The 14,969-nt window shown below is 60.8% G+C and overlaps 1 protein-coding gene across 24 annotated transcripts in view; it reads left to right on the top strand.

Moving 5' to 3' along the window:
• Positions 1-14,969, top strand: part of CACNA1G (calcium voltage-gated channel subunit alpha1 G) — a 61,932-nt gene that overhangs the window by 25,923 nt on the left and 21,040 nt on the right. For 14 of the 24 annotated variants that reach the window (XM_027034080.2, XM_027034090.2, XM_027034083.2 and 11 more), the window contains exons 10-21: positions 3,324-3,475; positions 4,154-4,339; positions 4,440-4,554; positions 4,650-4,805; positions 7,656-7,724; positions 9,216-9,300; positions 9,389-9,582; positions 10,355-10,786; positions 11,704-11,804; positions 11,994-12,117; positions 13,751-13,819; positions 13,970-14,154. In XM_027034080.2, the coding sequence (XP_026889881.2) occupies positions 3,324-3,475; positions 4,154-4,339; positions 4,440-4,554; positions 4,650-4,805; positions 7,656-7,724; positions 9,216-9,300; positions 9,389-9,582; positions 10,355-10,786; positions 11,704-11,804; positions 11,994-12,117; positions 13,751-13,819; positions 13,970-14,154 (1,868 nt within the window). The remainder of the gene's footprint in view (positions 1-3,323; positions 3,476-4,153; positions 4,340-4,439; positions 4,555-4,649; positions 4,806-7,655; positions 7,725-9,215; positions 9,301-9,388; positions 9,583-10,354; positions 10,787-11,703; positions 11,805-11,993; positions 12,118-13,750; positions 13,820-13,969; positions 14,155-14,969) is intronic. The other 10 variants (XM_027034091.2, XM_027034092.2, XM_027034085.2 and 7 more) reach the window with 1 other exon arrangement.

The raw sequence follows: 14,969 nt of genomic DNA, 5'->3' as shown, positions 1-14,969 counted from the left end.
AGCGGTGTGACCTCCACCAAGTCACCACACCTCTTGGAGCCTCAGTTTCCCCGGCTATCTAAGGAGGCAGGGAGGAAATGGAACCCTGGGAGGGACGGGGTAGCCAGCGCACTGCCCCGGGGAGATACTGGCAGAAGTTGGCTCCCTCCCCCCGCTTTGCAGCTGCAGTGGCTGTGATCACGGCTCTGGTCCCTGGGGCCACCGTGTTGCTAAGATTGTGTCTCTGTATCCTCGTCCTGCGTCCTGCCTATGTTTGCAGAACGTTCCCAGCCTCCGATTTAGTAACTTGGGCTGACCTGTCTGGGGAGGAGTGCCTTTTCCCATGGATCACGGGGGGATTCCAGGGCCCTGGGAGCAAATAGGCATTGCCCGGAGGTGTGTGCCGTGAGACTGCCCAGGAGAGAGAGGGCAGGCTGAGGGACAGTGCCCGCTTTTCCTTTTCACCTGCTGTTCCTGTCTCAGCTGCCTGGAGGCATGGGGGGGGGGGTCCAGCCTTTGCTGCCTGCCCCCCTCAACCAGGACCTCAGGGGAGCCCTGTACCACCTTTCCAGTGAGGCTCTCGGCCGGTGTGCAGGTGTCCACGAGCCATGAGCCGTCGGGTACAGACGTTGCGCCCCACCTTGAATGACATCAGGGAATTCTGGAAATACTCCCCTCCACATGCCCCGTGCTGGTCGTACTTTTAAGATTCACTAATGGAGTCGACGCAAGAGGCCGAAAGCTACTGTGCTTTCAGCCACTTTTTTTTAAAAAAAGGTTTATTAATTTTTATTTTTGGCAGCATTTTTTGAGGTATCGTGTATATGCCATAAAATTCACCCATTGTAAGCTGTACCTCAGCTGTGCCTTCGAATCAGCGTGTTCTTTATTCATACATTAAGTTCATGCGAAATATGGTTTTGTAGACTTTGGAAGGCGTGTTATGAATTCAGTGTATCTGGATTCACGGGCGCCTGGCTGTCATCTGGGGTGGGTTTGGCCCCTGACTGCTGCGTCGTGTTATCAGAGTCCGAATGAAATGGGATTGGGTCCCACTCCCTGGTTCTCCCTGCCCCGTGACTTTGAACCCATCATTCACCATCTCTTGACCTTTCGGCTCTTATCTGAAGTGAGGGTGCCAGGGCAGTTATGTGGATAGCATGAGGTGAGACGCAGGGTGAGCCTGGGGACCCTCAAGGCATTGCACCTGTGCCCATCACCTTATGCAATCCAGCTGGACAGCTGGGCAGGTGGCAGAGTGACAGGGAGGCAGGCTCACTGAGCCTGGTCCCTGGCAGACTGGACTTGGGATGCCAAGAGGGGATCCACTTAGTCAGGAGGGATCTGAGCCCCGAGCTTTACCTGTCCTGACAATGACCCCTTCCCTGCCACCTGCACTATGCTAATGCTAGAGGGGCCCAAGATCTTGTCTGTCTGTGACCCCATTCACTAGATCAGGTGGCAGTGTCCTTTCCTGCCCCCATTTTCCATCTGGGGAGCAAGGACTTGCTCGGGATCTACTGGACCAATGGGCTCCTTGCCACACCGGCCCTGTACCAGCCACCCACTCTCTGGACGGCTGGCTCTCGGCCCTGCCCGCTGACCCTGGCCCTGCCCCCCAGGCCTGCCTTCGGAAAGAATCCGTGCACAGGCCGAGAGCTTCTCTCCTCCTGAGTAGCTGTTGACCCCCAAACACCCCTCACCTGCCAGCCAGAAGGCCCTTCCTTCCAGGTCTCCCCACCCCCTACCCAGGCTGGCCACACAAAGTCAGGCCGTCAGGATACATTTGGTGGGTGCCCAGGCCTGCTTCCGTGCTTGGGTGACCTACCTGGGCAGCCAGCCAGAGGAGGCAGCTGGGTAAACAGGGGGAGGTGTCTGATGGACTGAGGGCTTCATCTGGTTGTTTATTTTAACTGAAACTTCTTGAGCTGTTTTGAAACGAAGGCTTTGGGGCGATCAAGACACCCCATTAGGTAGGCATTGAGCTCCACTGAGCCAATCATACCTCACCCTGCATCTCCAGCCCTCAGCTCAGCCCTGCCGCTCTGTTTCTCCCCAAACATGGTTCATTCCTCGTGCTTCCCTCCCTGTGACGCCTTCCGCACCCCTTTCCCTGGAGAGACCTTACCCTTCAGAGCTCATTGCAAATGCTGCTTCCTGACTAAGGCTTTCCCAGCCTTAGTTCCTCCCTCACTGTCTCTCCCCTGGACTCTTGGATTTACCGTCGGGATAATTTATTTTGGCATCTAAGTATCTAAGGCCTCTTGTGGTTACTCAGCTGTTTTGTGTACGACCTGTTTCCAGTGAGACTCTGGGCTCCCGGGAGGCAGGGAGAATAGTCGGCATGTTTTTGTGGCTCCTTTTCATACCTGATGTCTTGCTAGGCATACAGTAGATGCTTAATTTTGACGGAAGGGAGGGAGGGAGGCGACGAGTGAGCTGGAGTGGCAGACGTTTTTCATTGTTTCTGACGACCTCTCTAGGATGGGTCCTCGATCCCAATCCCGGACCCTGGCTGGAAGCATAAAAGTGATTACCGCCAGTGTTTTACATTTGGCCAGAGAGGTTGAGAATCTTGCTGAAGGTCACACAGCGAGTGGACAGGATGGGCTGGCAATGAACCCAGGCATCGCAGTCTCAGGGGGCAGCCCCAGGTCCTCCTCGTCTGCGACAACCTGCTCGGTCACCTCCTTTCTGCCCACCAGCACGTTTGCGTGTGCCTGCGGGCGTACGTGCGTGCGCGCGTGTGCTCGTTCGTGTGTTTGTGTGCACGGTGTGCGGGGGTGTGCCGTGTGTGCGGGGGTGTGCCGTGTGTGCCTGTGTCTGGAAGAAAGCAACGTTAGCCAACAGTTGTCCGGGAGAAGGCTGCCAAATCCACAGAGTAATTGTAGAGCACGTGTGACTTTGCGTGTGGCTGTGTGTCTGGGTATGCGTGTGAGGCCTTGGTGGTCGCCCTGTGACATTGGCCAGCCTTGCTGCGCCGCTGGCCATGACCTGCTGAGCTGACCGGGCAGCACAGGACAAGAAGGGTCTCGGACCTCCTCGCAGGCGGTAGGCAGAACCTATTAAACAGGCTTCCCGCGAGCCTGCGGTCCCAGGCTCTGAGACCCGGGGCTGGGATTTGGCATGGCAGCTGCCCCCGAGTGCATTTCCTCATGGGCTGTTTGGGGGTGAGCCCTCCTCTGGAGAGTCCATCCAGCATCACCACTGCCCGCCCCCCGCCCCGCCTACCCCCCACCTTGCTATTCCTGCTGCTTCTCTGCCGGTGGCCTCCACTAGGGACAGCAGGGGTGAGGGGCTCAGGGGTGAGCCTCGGCTGCTTCATACCCCACCCTGCCCTCCAGCCCGAGGAGCTCACCAACGCCCTGGAAATCAGCAACATCGTCTTCACCAGCCTCTTTGCCCTGGAGATGCTGCTGAAGCTGCTCGTGTACGGTCCCTTTGGCTACATCAAGAACCCCTACAACATCTTCGATGGCGTCATCGTCGTCATCAGGTATGGCGGCCCCTCCACTGCCTGTCGCCTGAGGAATGCCCGTGGGGTGGCTTGGACAAGAAGCCAAGCAGCCTGTTCCTCTGGGGTGGAGGGGTCTGGAGTCAGGCCCCACTGACCCACGCAGGCCCTGCCGCTTCCCCAGTGGGGGGGTGACCCGCTGTGCAGTCTCCTCTCCCCACTTCTGCTTCTTGCCCTTGAGCCCATGCAGGCCCCGGGGCGAGTGAGGACTGGGCAGCTGGCTTTGCAGAGGAGCTGAAGGGGGTGTGAAGCCCGGCCAGCAAAGTGCTTGGAAACCATCTCAGACACCCTTGACTTGCTTTAGGGTTTCCCAGACCCTGGGAAAGTGCTCCTTCCCCCTAGACCTGGGGCCAGAACTGCCTTATTGCTTTTTGGAACCGGCTTTAGATTTCATTAGAAGGGAACAAAGCAAATATTCCCTAACTTGACGCTGTTGCATGGGCCGGTATGTGGGAGAGGGCTGTCCGCTGCCAGGAGGTGATCTCCGGCCTGGAGAGAGGAGGGCGTGGAGAGGGCCGGAGCCCTCACCTACACCCGTCTCGGAGGCTCCCGCCTGTGCCCCTCGCCCTGGCGCTGGGCCGGCTTTTCCAGGCCCTCTCAGAGGGAGGGGTGGAGGGAGGGCGAGCCCGCAGGGGCTCAGGCTCCCCGCCCTCCTTGCAGCGTGTGGGAGATCGTGGGCCAGCAGGGGGGTGGCCTGTCGGTGCTGCGGACCTTCCGCCTGATGCGGGTGCTGAAGCTGGTGCGCTTCCTGCCGGCGCTGCAGCGACAGCTGGTGGTGCTCATGAAGACCATGGACAACGTGGCCACCTTCTGCATGCTGCTCATGCTCTTCATCTTCATCTTCAGGTGAGGGCAGGGGCGGCCTCCGCGCCGGCTGGGAGGAGGGCCTGAGGGGCAGGGGGTGCCCCCGCCCCTGCCCCCCATCTCCCGGCTCCTGTGTCTTCAGCATCCTGGGCATGCATCTCTTCGGCTGCAAATTTGCATCTGAGCGGGACGGGGACACGCTGCCGGACCGGAAGAATTTTGACTCCCTGCTCTGGGCCATCGTCACCGTCTTTCAGGTGCCAGGGTAACCAGGCAGGGGTGGACGGGGGGGGGGTGGGTGGGAGTCAGGGCACCCCCCGTGAAGGCCCTGACCCCCAGCCTCTGCCCACAGATCCTGACCCAGGAGGACTGGAACAAGGTACTCTACAATGGAATGGCCTCCACGTCGTCCTGGGCTGCTCTTTATTTCATTGCCCTCATGACCTTCGGCAACTACGTGCTCTTTAATCTGCTCGTCGCCATTCTGGTGGAGGGCTTCCAGGCGGAGGTAACCCCCTGCCCACAGCAGTCCAGTTCCGGGAGGAGTCGGCTGCCTGGCTTGAGCCATGGTGGCCGGGGAGGTCTCGCAGAAAGTGCCCATCAGGCCAGGCTGGGGGACTTGGGGTGGAAGGTCCCGGGTCTCGGGCAGCCCCTCAGCACCGGGGAGACAGGGCGGTTGTGGGGGATCCCTGGGTCCACTAGCTCCTGAGTGGGCTTCTGCATCAAGGTCAGCCAGATTCTTCCCCGGAGAGCTGGATAAGTGTTGGCACATGGTGCCAGCTGGATCCCGAGTACGGGTGCTCTCGGGGACATCCAGAGGGGACCCCTCTGAGCCGAGGGGGTGGGGGCAGCTTGGGTGCAAATCATCCAAGCTCCAGCTAAACTGATGAAGATGCCACCAGGGCCCAGGCAGGGCTAAGCTGCCCAGGGTGAGAAATGAGCCCAATTAGCTGCAGGCGTGGCAGAGACGAGCGTCCTATTTCCAGCCCAGGCTCCATCACCTCCGTCACAGGCAGCGTCATCCATTCATATTGATTTGCATCGATCCTGCCCTGGCTGTGCCAGGGCTCAGCACCTGCCTGGAGGGCCGTACGTCGTTCCTGTCCCTCAGCTCCCCCCCGCCCGTCCCCCGAGCTCCGGGCCCAGCCCAGCCTCCAGTCCAGGCGTCTTTCACAGGCAGGTTGACCCAACCTAGAAATGCTCCAGGTTGGGCGCAGAGAAGCTCTTGGTCCAGTTCTCTCCGGGTGACCCGGATGGAAACTCCCGCTGCGGCCTGGTCTATAAATACTCGGCACACGGTGGAAAAACAAAAATCTATTTTCCGACTCTTTCCCAGCCTTCGCGAGGGAGGGCCGTTCCCCGTAGGCTGGCTGGGCTGGTGGGGTGCGGGTGCCTCTGTCCCACACCGGCCCTCTCCGGCTGCCTGCCGGCCGTGCACATTCTGTACTTATCCATTATCGCATTTCCTCCCACTGGGTGGCAGCGAGGGCAGCTGGTGGGGGAGGCCGGCCCTGCCTCTGGTGATGGCCGGGCCTCTTGTGCCGAGGGACGAGGCACTTCGTTGGGGGTTCCCCGGGGCCTGAAAAGTTCAGGGGTGACACCATGCTCCCGTAAGAGCCAGGGTCTCCGTGGACACCCACCGCTCTTAGCCGGTGGGAAGAACTGCTGAGCGGGGACGGGGATCCCGCCACCCCTTGCAAACCACTGCCCCTGGCGGCTAAGATGTCCTCAAAAATCCCCGAGGAACTCCTTGAGGGGATATGGAAAACATCCCGAGCCTATTCCCCTCCCCTCAGCTGGCCGTTTGGTCGTCTCAGCAGCCCTGGAGGTGCCCGGTGCAGACAGCCCCCTCCCCACCGCCGGCCCTTTCAGCAAACACCTTGTTAAATTGAATGCTGCTGAGCCGGCCTGGTTGCTAGGCAGCGGCGATGTCTGCTGTTGGGAAGGAAGACAGGTCACTCTGGCCTTGCCGGGGGCCTGTGGCTGCCCCAGCCCGACAGGTCAGCTAGGGCCTGGGGCCTCAACCTGCAGGGCACAGGTGCCCAGTGGCAAGGGTCTCAGAGCTTGATGCTTCAGGTCGGGGCTGGGATGGAGGAAGGATTTCCAGATCAACCCCCCTCCATGGGGGTGGGCGGCAGCCTGGCCCTGAAGTGCCCGTGGGAGGGGCTGGACCAGCCGCCCACTGTCCTGTGTGTCGTGGGCCAACACCTAGGTGGGGGAGGGGAGGGCCGGTCAAGCCAGGCCGTTGACCTGGATACCTCCAGAAGCACCTGCCCTGTCTTGTACAGAGTTTTAAGGGGGGGGGGGGGGTGTTGCACATGTGGCTCTGAGGAAGCCCCACATTCTGGCAGGAGAGGCTGGTTGTTGCTGTTGTGATGGCCCGCTCTTTTACGAAACAGGCAACCCCCCCTCTGCAGAGGAAGTTGTTGGTCGTCAGCAGCAGGAGGGCTCCAGGGTAGCCCCAGCTGGCCTGGCCACCTTGCCAAGAGGTCAGAGGGAGGAGGCCTGGGAGACGGGGCTGGCTCGGCTGCCCATTTGCCGATGTGCAGGGGGCAGCATCCTGAATCCCTGTGTATTTGTCATGCACACACTTAATTAAATGAGCAGACAGCAGGCCCTGTGTGAGGCCATTAATTGGTATTAAACAACATCATAGCTGTCATCCCAGTGTTACTTGTCACATCCCATCCCAGTGGGAGCAGCTGGACCCGGTCTGATTCTGGGGGATGCAGGCTGGGCATATGGGAGTGGGGAACCCCCCTGCAGCTCCCGGCCCTCAGCCTCCTCCCGGCCTCTGGCTCATGCCCTCCTCCTTCCCCACCTCCCTGCCCATCCCCAAGCCCTCTGCCAGTGCGGGGCCAGTACAAGGTGAGCTGGAGACTCAGGTGCAAGGCCCAGGTAGACCTCTGACTCTCTGCGTGCCTGGGGACAGCTGTCTTAGCTTCTCCAAACCTCAGCTGCCTCCTTTATGGTGACACGAGTGACTTCCTTCCCGCCTTGCGAGAGGCGAGCTGGTGTGACTAAAGCAGTTTCTGGGCGGCTGACATGCCCCTTGTGCATCGTAGCTGTCATTATTAGGATTACTGGGGGGCTCGATCTCCTTGCCTGCCCTTTTCCCCCACCTTCATGGCCTCTGCCCTCACCCTTCAGATTCATTCGGGCCCGAGGGCCTGTGGTTGAATTCTGGAAGGCCGTCTGTCCCCTTTCTCCTCCTCCCCTACCCCCAGTGTCTCGTCCCCCTTCCACCCCTGTCGGGTTTGTGCCATCCTTTTCTTCGTCCTCTTTTGACACTGCTGATGTTTGAAAGCCCGAGCACCTGTGACCAGCGCCCGTCCCCTGCCTCCCCGTCTCCCTGTAGGAAATCAGCAAACGGGAAGATGCGAGTGGACAGTTAAGCTGTATTCAGCTGCCTGTCGACTCCCAGGGGGTAGGTACGCGATCATGAGTCGGCATGCCCCCGTTCCCCATGCCCTGTGCCCCCTCCACCTCCGTGTCTCTGTGCTCGTGTTCACGCTCAGCCGCTGTGCAACTGTGGTAGCTGTGGTGGTCATTGGTGTCGTGAGGTTTGCTTCGATTTTAAGTCCCTTCCCCCTGAGGACATGGAGAGGAGGGGCCTCCTTGTCTCTGCCCCCACCACCCTGCCAAGGGCACTCTTCCCGTCCCCCGCTGGACCAGTAGAGGGGCGGGAGAAGGAAGGGACTTAGAATCTCTGTGTGCACGTGTGTGGTCCACCGCGTGTGGGTGCCTACACTGAGGTCCCCGAGGAGTCCGAGTCTCGGGATCATGGCCGCAGACTGCTTCCCCATCTCTCTCCCCTCCCCCTTGCCCTGAGCCCCTATTGGAGACCCCCACAAGCTGCCTCAGCTCAGGACAAGTCTTTGGAGGATGTGAGGGTGGGGTGCCTCTTGCCAGAAGGTCCCAGATTTTTAAACCCACTTCCGAGTCTCTGGCCCCCTGGCCACCTGGGAGGTCCAGCAGGCATTTGGGGGCCTGCCCCCACTCTGGCCTCCACACCGAGCCCGTGCTCCACTGTTTCCTGCGCTGGCCCTGGAATTCGGGCCAAGGCCGGGGTTCCTGCGGGACCCCACAGTGCTGTGCATCCCGAGCGGCCTCCTGGAGATCCCACTCGATAATTAAAGGCCTCGTTAGGGATGTAAACTGAGTTAATGAAAATGATCCCCTGAGATGCCAATTACGCAATATTTATGCCCTTATCAAAAGTAGCAATCAAGTATTTCTTAATAACTTCTTAAGGAGAAGTGTGTAATTACTGGGGAACCCACTGACCTGCTAAGAAGGAAGAAAAAAGTACCCCAGAGACAGGGACAGAGGTAAAAATGGGGCCAGGGGACGGGGTGGGGTCTTGGGAAAGACGAAGGGAAGAAGCAGAGGGCCTGAAGTGGCCTCCTTGGGCTGAGCTGCTCTGTCTGGGGTCTTTCAATTTCCTTCTGGGGTCCTCAGGTCTGCGGCTCAGGGGAGGGCAGCCATGGAAGGAAAGCAGAGGGCACAAGTGGCCTTGGGAATTTAGGCTCTAGTGACCATTTCACTCAGGTCCCCAGCTCCCTTTGGCCTATGCCACCCGCCCACCCGCCTGCCCGGCTGTTCCCCTCTCCCCTCAGCCCTTCCCGGAGCCAGTCCCCGCCAGGCTGGTTGTGTCGTGGGCTATGGGGTTAGCCGTGGCCTTCTCTGAGGTGTGGCAGGTGGGAGGCAGAGGTGTCGGGGGCCCTGGGGAGCTCTGGGCCCCACGCCTGGATGGTGTGGCCTGTGCCAGTGCATGCCTCGTGCCGTGGTTGCTGGTTCCCATAGCCTATATGTGGTGTATGCTTGTGGAGACAGGGAGGCCTCAGTCCAGCCCACTAGCCCCTGCCGGGTCAGGTCTCTAATGGCCTGCTGCTCCCCCACCCCACTCCCACCCTAGGGAGATGCCACCAAGTCCGAGTCAGAGCCCGATTTCTTCTCACCCAGCCTGGATGGTGACGGGGACAGGAAGAAGCGCTTGGCCTGTGAGTATCTATCCTGGGGGTGCGGGCCCTGGCCCTGGGCCAGCCTTGAGTGGACTCAGGGTCTCTCCTTCTCTCACTTCCCCGGCAGTGGTGTCCCTGGGAGAGCACCCGGAGCTGCGGAAGAACCTGCTGCCGCCTCTTATCATCCACACGGCCGCCACGCCCATGTCGCTCCCTAAGAGTTCCAGCACCGGCCTGGCCGAGGCGCTGGGCCCCGCCTCCCGCCGCACCAGCAGCAGCGGGTCTGCTGAGCCAGGGGCGGCCCATGAGATGAAGTCACCGGTATGGGGTGCACATGGGTGCCCTACGGTGGGACATGTGCAGAGGTCAGGAGGGAAGAGAGGATGGGGGCCGACAGGCCCAAGGCCTCTGAGCCCTAGGTTGGACAAGCCCCCGGGAGGTCAGTAGGGCTAGTAATGCAGTCAGGTGCAGAGCTCTGGCCTTGGGGGGAGAAAGAGCAGTGTTCTAATCCTATTCTTGTGTTCCTGAACTGCCCTTGGGTGAAACTCAACCTCTGAGCCTCTGCTATAAGATAGGGGAGGTCCTTCTCTCCTTAATACTTCATCATAATAGCAAACCCCGTGCAGTTACTGATTCTGTACGAGAGCAACCCCATGAGGTAGGTCTCATTATTATCCCCACTTGACAGATGGGGACCCGAGTCTTAGCTTGCCAAACTGATTGGGTGGGAAGCTCGGCAGTGAGCCGGTGACAGAGCCAGTAGTTTAATCCAGGAGTCGGCGTCGGGGCCCGCGCGCCTGCCGTCACTTTATACAGCCAGTCAGCTACATGAGGAATAGGTACTAGTGTCGTAGCTCTTCTCCAGATGAGGAACTGAGGCACAGAGAGGTTTAGTCACTTGCCCAGGGTCACCCAGCTGGTGGGAGTGAGTAATCTGAACCCAGGCGTCTGGTCCACGGCTCCCGCTTACACGTCGACTCCTGATATGGCGCCGAGGAGGCTCCCAGGAGACAGGGTGCCTGTGGGGGGTGGGGTGCAGGGCTGCGGGGTCCTGGTTGAGACCGCCCTCTCCCTGGCTCACCCCCACCCCCAGCCGAGCGCCCGCAGCTCTCCGCACAGCCCCTGGAGCGCGGCAAGCAGCTGGACCAGCAGGCGCTCCAGCCGGAACAGCCTGGGCCGCGCCCCCAGCCTGAAGCGAAGGAGCCCGAGTGGGGAACGGCGCTCCCTGCTGTCGGGCGAGGGCCGGGAGAGCCAGGACGAGGACGAGAGCTCGGAAGAGGAGAGAGCCAGCCCGGCGGGCAGCGACCGTCGCCACAGGGGCTCCCTGGAGCGGGAGGCCAAGAGCTCCTTTGACCTGCCGGACACACTGCAGGTGCCCGGGCTGCACCGCACAGCCAGTGGCCGCAGCTCGGCCTCTGAGCACCAGGACTGCAATGGCAAGTCGGCCTCGGGGCGCCTGGCCCGGGCCCAGCGGCCTGACGCCCCCCCACTGGATGCGGACGATGGCGATGACGAGGGCAACCTGGTGAGGCCCCTGCGGGCGCGGTGACTTCTCACACCTGACCTTGAGCGAGGGGGGCAATGCCTGACCTGGCGCTGGGCTGGACGCCCCGCTGCCAGTTCCGTGGCATTCAGGGAGTTACCGTCGCGCCCGAGGGGTCTCAAGGGGTGCCGGCCCTGAAGCGGAGCTCCAAACAGCCCCTTTTTCTCCCTATGCCCGCCCTGCCGAGCCCCAGATCCTCGTCACATGCGGGGCTGCGGTCCTTGGTGGATATGAATGGTTTCGGGCAGATGCGTATGAATCTTTCATGGCCCTCCCCCAGTGACTCAGAAATACCCATAACTCATCCCTCCAAACTGATGCCCTCCCCTGTCTCCCCCTCTCTCATCTCGACCTTATCACAAGTCTTGACTTCACGCCCGTCCTCCTTACCCATTCACCCCTCCCCCGGCCTCCACATCACCACCACCACCTCTAACCCTGGGGAATGGGCACGTGGATCTAGGACCTCAGGGTTAGCGCGTGAGGAGAAGGGGCCAGGGTCCCCTCCCGCCAGGTGTGTCTTTGAACAGACAGCTGTGATGGGTACAATGTTTGATAATTGATGCAGCTCCCAAGCCCAGCGGGGAGGGCAGCAGGGAGGGCCTTCGGGGCTGGGCTGGAGGCTGGAGGCAGAGACATAAGCGCAGAGAGCCTGGGGGGAGGGGGACGTGCAGGGGAGGAGGGAGGAGATGCACGAAGCGAGGCATGCTCAGGGGACCAGAGGGGCTTAGAGGGAGACTGGGGGTCTGAGGAATAAAGGAAGAGAAGCGGGGCTGAGGACTGGGCCCAGTGTGAAGGGCTGGACAGGGAGTGAAGGCCATGTTGCTGCAGACAAGGAGTAGGGCGTGGGGAACTTGAGGGTCCCTGCCCCGCACACCAGTCCTGTGGTCCTTCTACAGAGCAGAGGGGAACGGATGAGAGTGTGGATCCAAGCCCGGCTGCCCGCCTGCTGCCGGGAGCGAGACTCCTGGTCCGCCTATGTCTTCTCTCCTCAGTCAAGGTGAGCAGGGGATCCCTGACCTCTCCTCCTGGGGAACTATCCCGCGACACCACCCTGGGGGACGCTAGAAGTGTCCTGGCCTGAGGGCACGTGAGAGAGGGGCCTCGAGCTGGGAGGGCCCCGAGGAGGCAAGGCCGCTCCCCGCTGCCCGGCCTGCCTCCTGCCCAGCCTTTGCTCATCTCCGAACAGGTTCCGCCTCTTCTGTCACCGAATCATCACCCACAAGATGTTCGACCATGTGGTCCTTGTCATCATCTTCCTCAACTGCATCACCATCGCCATGGAGCGTCCCAAGATCGACCCCCACAGTGCTGTGAGTCACCAAAGACTAAACTTGGTGGCTGTAGGCTTCCCTTGCAACTGGTACCCAGGCTTGCCTCCTGTGTCCTTCTCCTGCCTCTGCCTCCATTTCTCTCCTGTGATGCACCAGCCCAGCTCGGGGAGTGGGGCCCTGCTCCTTACCTGGGTGAAAAGTGAGCCCCGTTGCATCCTGGCTATTTGCAGACAGCACGTTCTCATGAGCCAGGCACTTGTGGGGCCCAGCTGGGTGTGAGTCGGCGAGTGTCAGCGTGATGGGAGCAGCAGACTGGCCCCGGCGGGGCTGAGTGTCTTGCTTCCCCTGCTTCCTGCAAAGGGGCTCGTTTTTGCCCACGACCTGTGCGCTGCTGGGGGAGACATCCTGCCCAGCCTCCCCCATGGGCAGTGCAGAGTAGGGGAGAGGGAGCTGCCCTTTGCTCCTCTGGGTCCTGCCAGATCACAAACACGTAGGTTTTCAGGGGGAACATTGGTCACTTCTGCTTAGCTGTGAACCTTCTAGGCCCGCTCCAAAGGAGAAGAAGGGCCAGAGGCCTGCGTATCTGGACCTGCTCCCAGGGGCCTGACCTCTTCAGAATGGGTACAAGTGGTTCTGGCAGCTGTCTCCCCCACCCGGGCATCATAGTCCCCGCCCCAGACAACGGTGGCCCCTCATGACATCTTGCCGCACTTGCTTGGAGCGGCCCCCCCACCCCTCCCCACCGCCTCCCACACCGCCCGTTCAGATTTCGGTGTTGCTGGGCTTTGTTTTTCATTAGGGTGGGCTCCAGCCAGGCCTGGGTGGGGAGGGAGAGACCCTTTTGAATGGAGGGCAGGCCTGAAACAGGTGGGTGAGGAGATCCCCACCCCTGGGGCTCGTGCAGGGTGGAGCGAGGGCAGCTGGTCACATAGGCCCCTGGTCGGCCTTCTGCCCAAGGTCTCGCTGCAGGGCCCTCTGTCATTGTCACCACATCTTCCCCTCAGTCCCCCCCCCCCCCCTTTCCCCGCTTCTCTCTTTCCCTTTCTCTATTTCTTGCTCTCCCTGACTCTCATGCTCTGCACGCTGCCTCTCCAGGCCTCTCCAGCCCTCTCTCGGCCACCCAGGGAGGGACTCAGCCTATAGATATCAGGGGACATGGGTCGCCTTAGGGATGTACAGCCTCGCTTGCCCTGTGGCTCCATTTCTGGGCCACACAGCAGGAAAACAAGTGCAGGCAGAAGGGCGGAGGGTAGGATGAGGAGGGTCAGAGATCAAGGTAAACCCTGCCCCAGTTTTAAGAAGGGAATCAGGATAGGCCTGAGATATGGGATTCAGATGAGAATTGTTGGGGGAACGTTTCCCCTTCCAGGCCATTGCGGGGGCGGGTGTGGGAGACAGTGCTGTTCCAGGGCAGGGGTGAGACTGTTCAGAGCTGAGAGTCAGGGGGGCCTGGCGCTGGCTCTGTGTGTGTATGTGTGAGAGAGACAGAGACAGAGAGACAGAGAGAGGGAGGGGGATTCTGGGAAGAGGAGATTGTCTGCCTTGTTGGGGAAGGTGGGAGTCATTGTCCTGAGTCAAACGTCGGAGGCAGTTCCTGGCTTCTGTGTGCAGAGCAGCCCTGGCTCACGAAAGGAGGTCCTAGTGGGCAACACCCGCCTGCTGTCTCTTGCAGGAACGCATCTTCCTGACCCTCTCCAATTACATCTTTACCGCAGTCTTTCTGGCAGAGATGACCGTGAAGGTGATGGGGGGTCGGTGTTGCTCCGGGGCTGTCTGGTTCCCAGGGCCGGGTTGGTGGTGGGAGGGGATTGGAGAGATTGACCACAATCAGAGGGCAGGCCTGGGGACCGCAGGGAGGCGGCGGCCACAGTGATGCAGCGGGCGTCCCCAGGTGGTAGCGCTGGGCTGGTGCTTCGGGGAGCAAGCGTACCTGCGTAGCAGCTGGAACGTTCTCGACGGGCTACTGGTGCTCATCTCCATCATCGACATCCTGGTGTCCATGGTCTCCGACAGCGGCACCAAGATCCTGGGCATGTTGAGGGTGCTGAGGCTGCTGCGGACCCTGCGCCCACTCAGGTGAGCCCCCAGCCGTGCGTCCTCCTCAGGGACGCCTCCAACAACTCCCTGACGGAGCGAGAGCCCCACGTGCCCCTGCTCCCTGCCTCTGACCCCCCACGGGGAACCGTGTCACCACTGGGCTCAAACCATGGCCCCAGGAGTTTCCCCCCCTTGGGCACGCCCCCTCCACATGACATACTCCCCACGTGACATACTGCTCAGGGCTACCATGCCCCTGACCTTGTGCTGGGCACAATATAAGAGGCCACAGGCAGGGCCCTCGTATCCTTCAGCTGGAGCTGTGCCTTGGGTGGTAACGTCAGGGATGACCATCCTCCCCGGTGAGGTAACAGACTCCTTTCCCCCCCTTCACACACCTTCACACGCCTCTCAGGGACCACCCAGCAGGTAACGCCTCTAGCAGGGAATCTGCTTTCTCAGGAAACCCTCCCTCAATCACCCTCCACCCCGCTGTCAGAACTTTCCATGGATGGGGACCGTACTGACAGACTAGTGATGCCTCCCTGGCTGTGATAATCCACCTCCCACCCCCTTCCCCTCCTTGCGTGCACCCTCCATGATCCCGGCAAGTCAACCTCCCTGTCCCCACGACACACTGCATCCCTGGGTAACACCTCCCTTGGGTTGAGTCCCCTCCCCAGGCCCATCAGGTGATGCTTGGAGGTCTGGGAACGGACGGGAAGATGGGGGAGGGGAGGTGGGGGTGTCTGTGTCCCGTTTTGAGACATTAGAAGCGGGAGTCCCCATGGTGGGGATCTTGCGAAAAGAAAACTGCCCAGGAAGCCAGAGTCCAAGATGGAGGACCCGTGAGC

This window comes from Acinonyx jubatus, chromosome E1, assembly GCF_027475565.1.
Source record: "Acinonyx jubatus isolate Ajub_Pintada_27869175 chromosome E1, VMU_Ajub_asm_v1.0, whole genome shotgun sequence".
Classification (NCBI taxonomy): Eukaryota; Metazoa; Chordata; class Mammalia; order Carnivora; family Felidae; genus Acinonyx; species Acinonyx jubatus.
The sequence above is the reverse complement of the archived record's forward strand: the minus strand, read 5'-3'. Positions and strand labels throughout refer to the sequence as shown.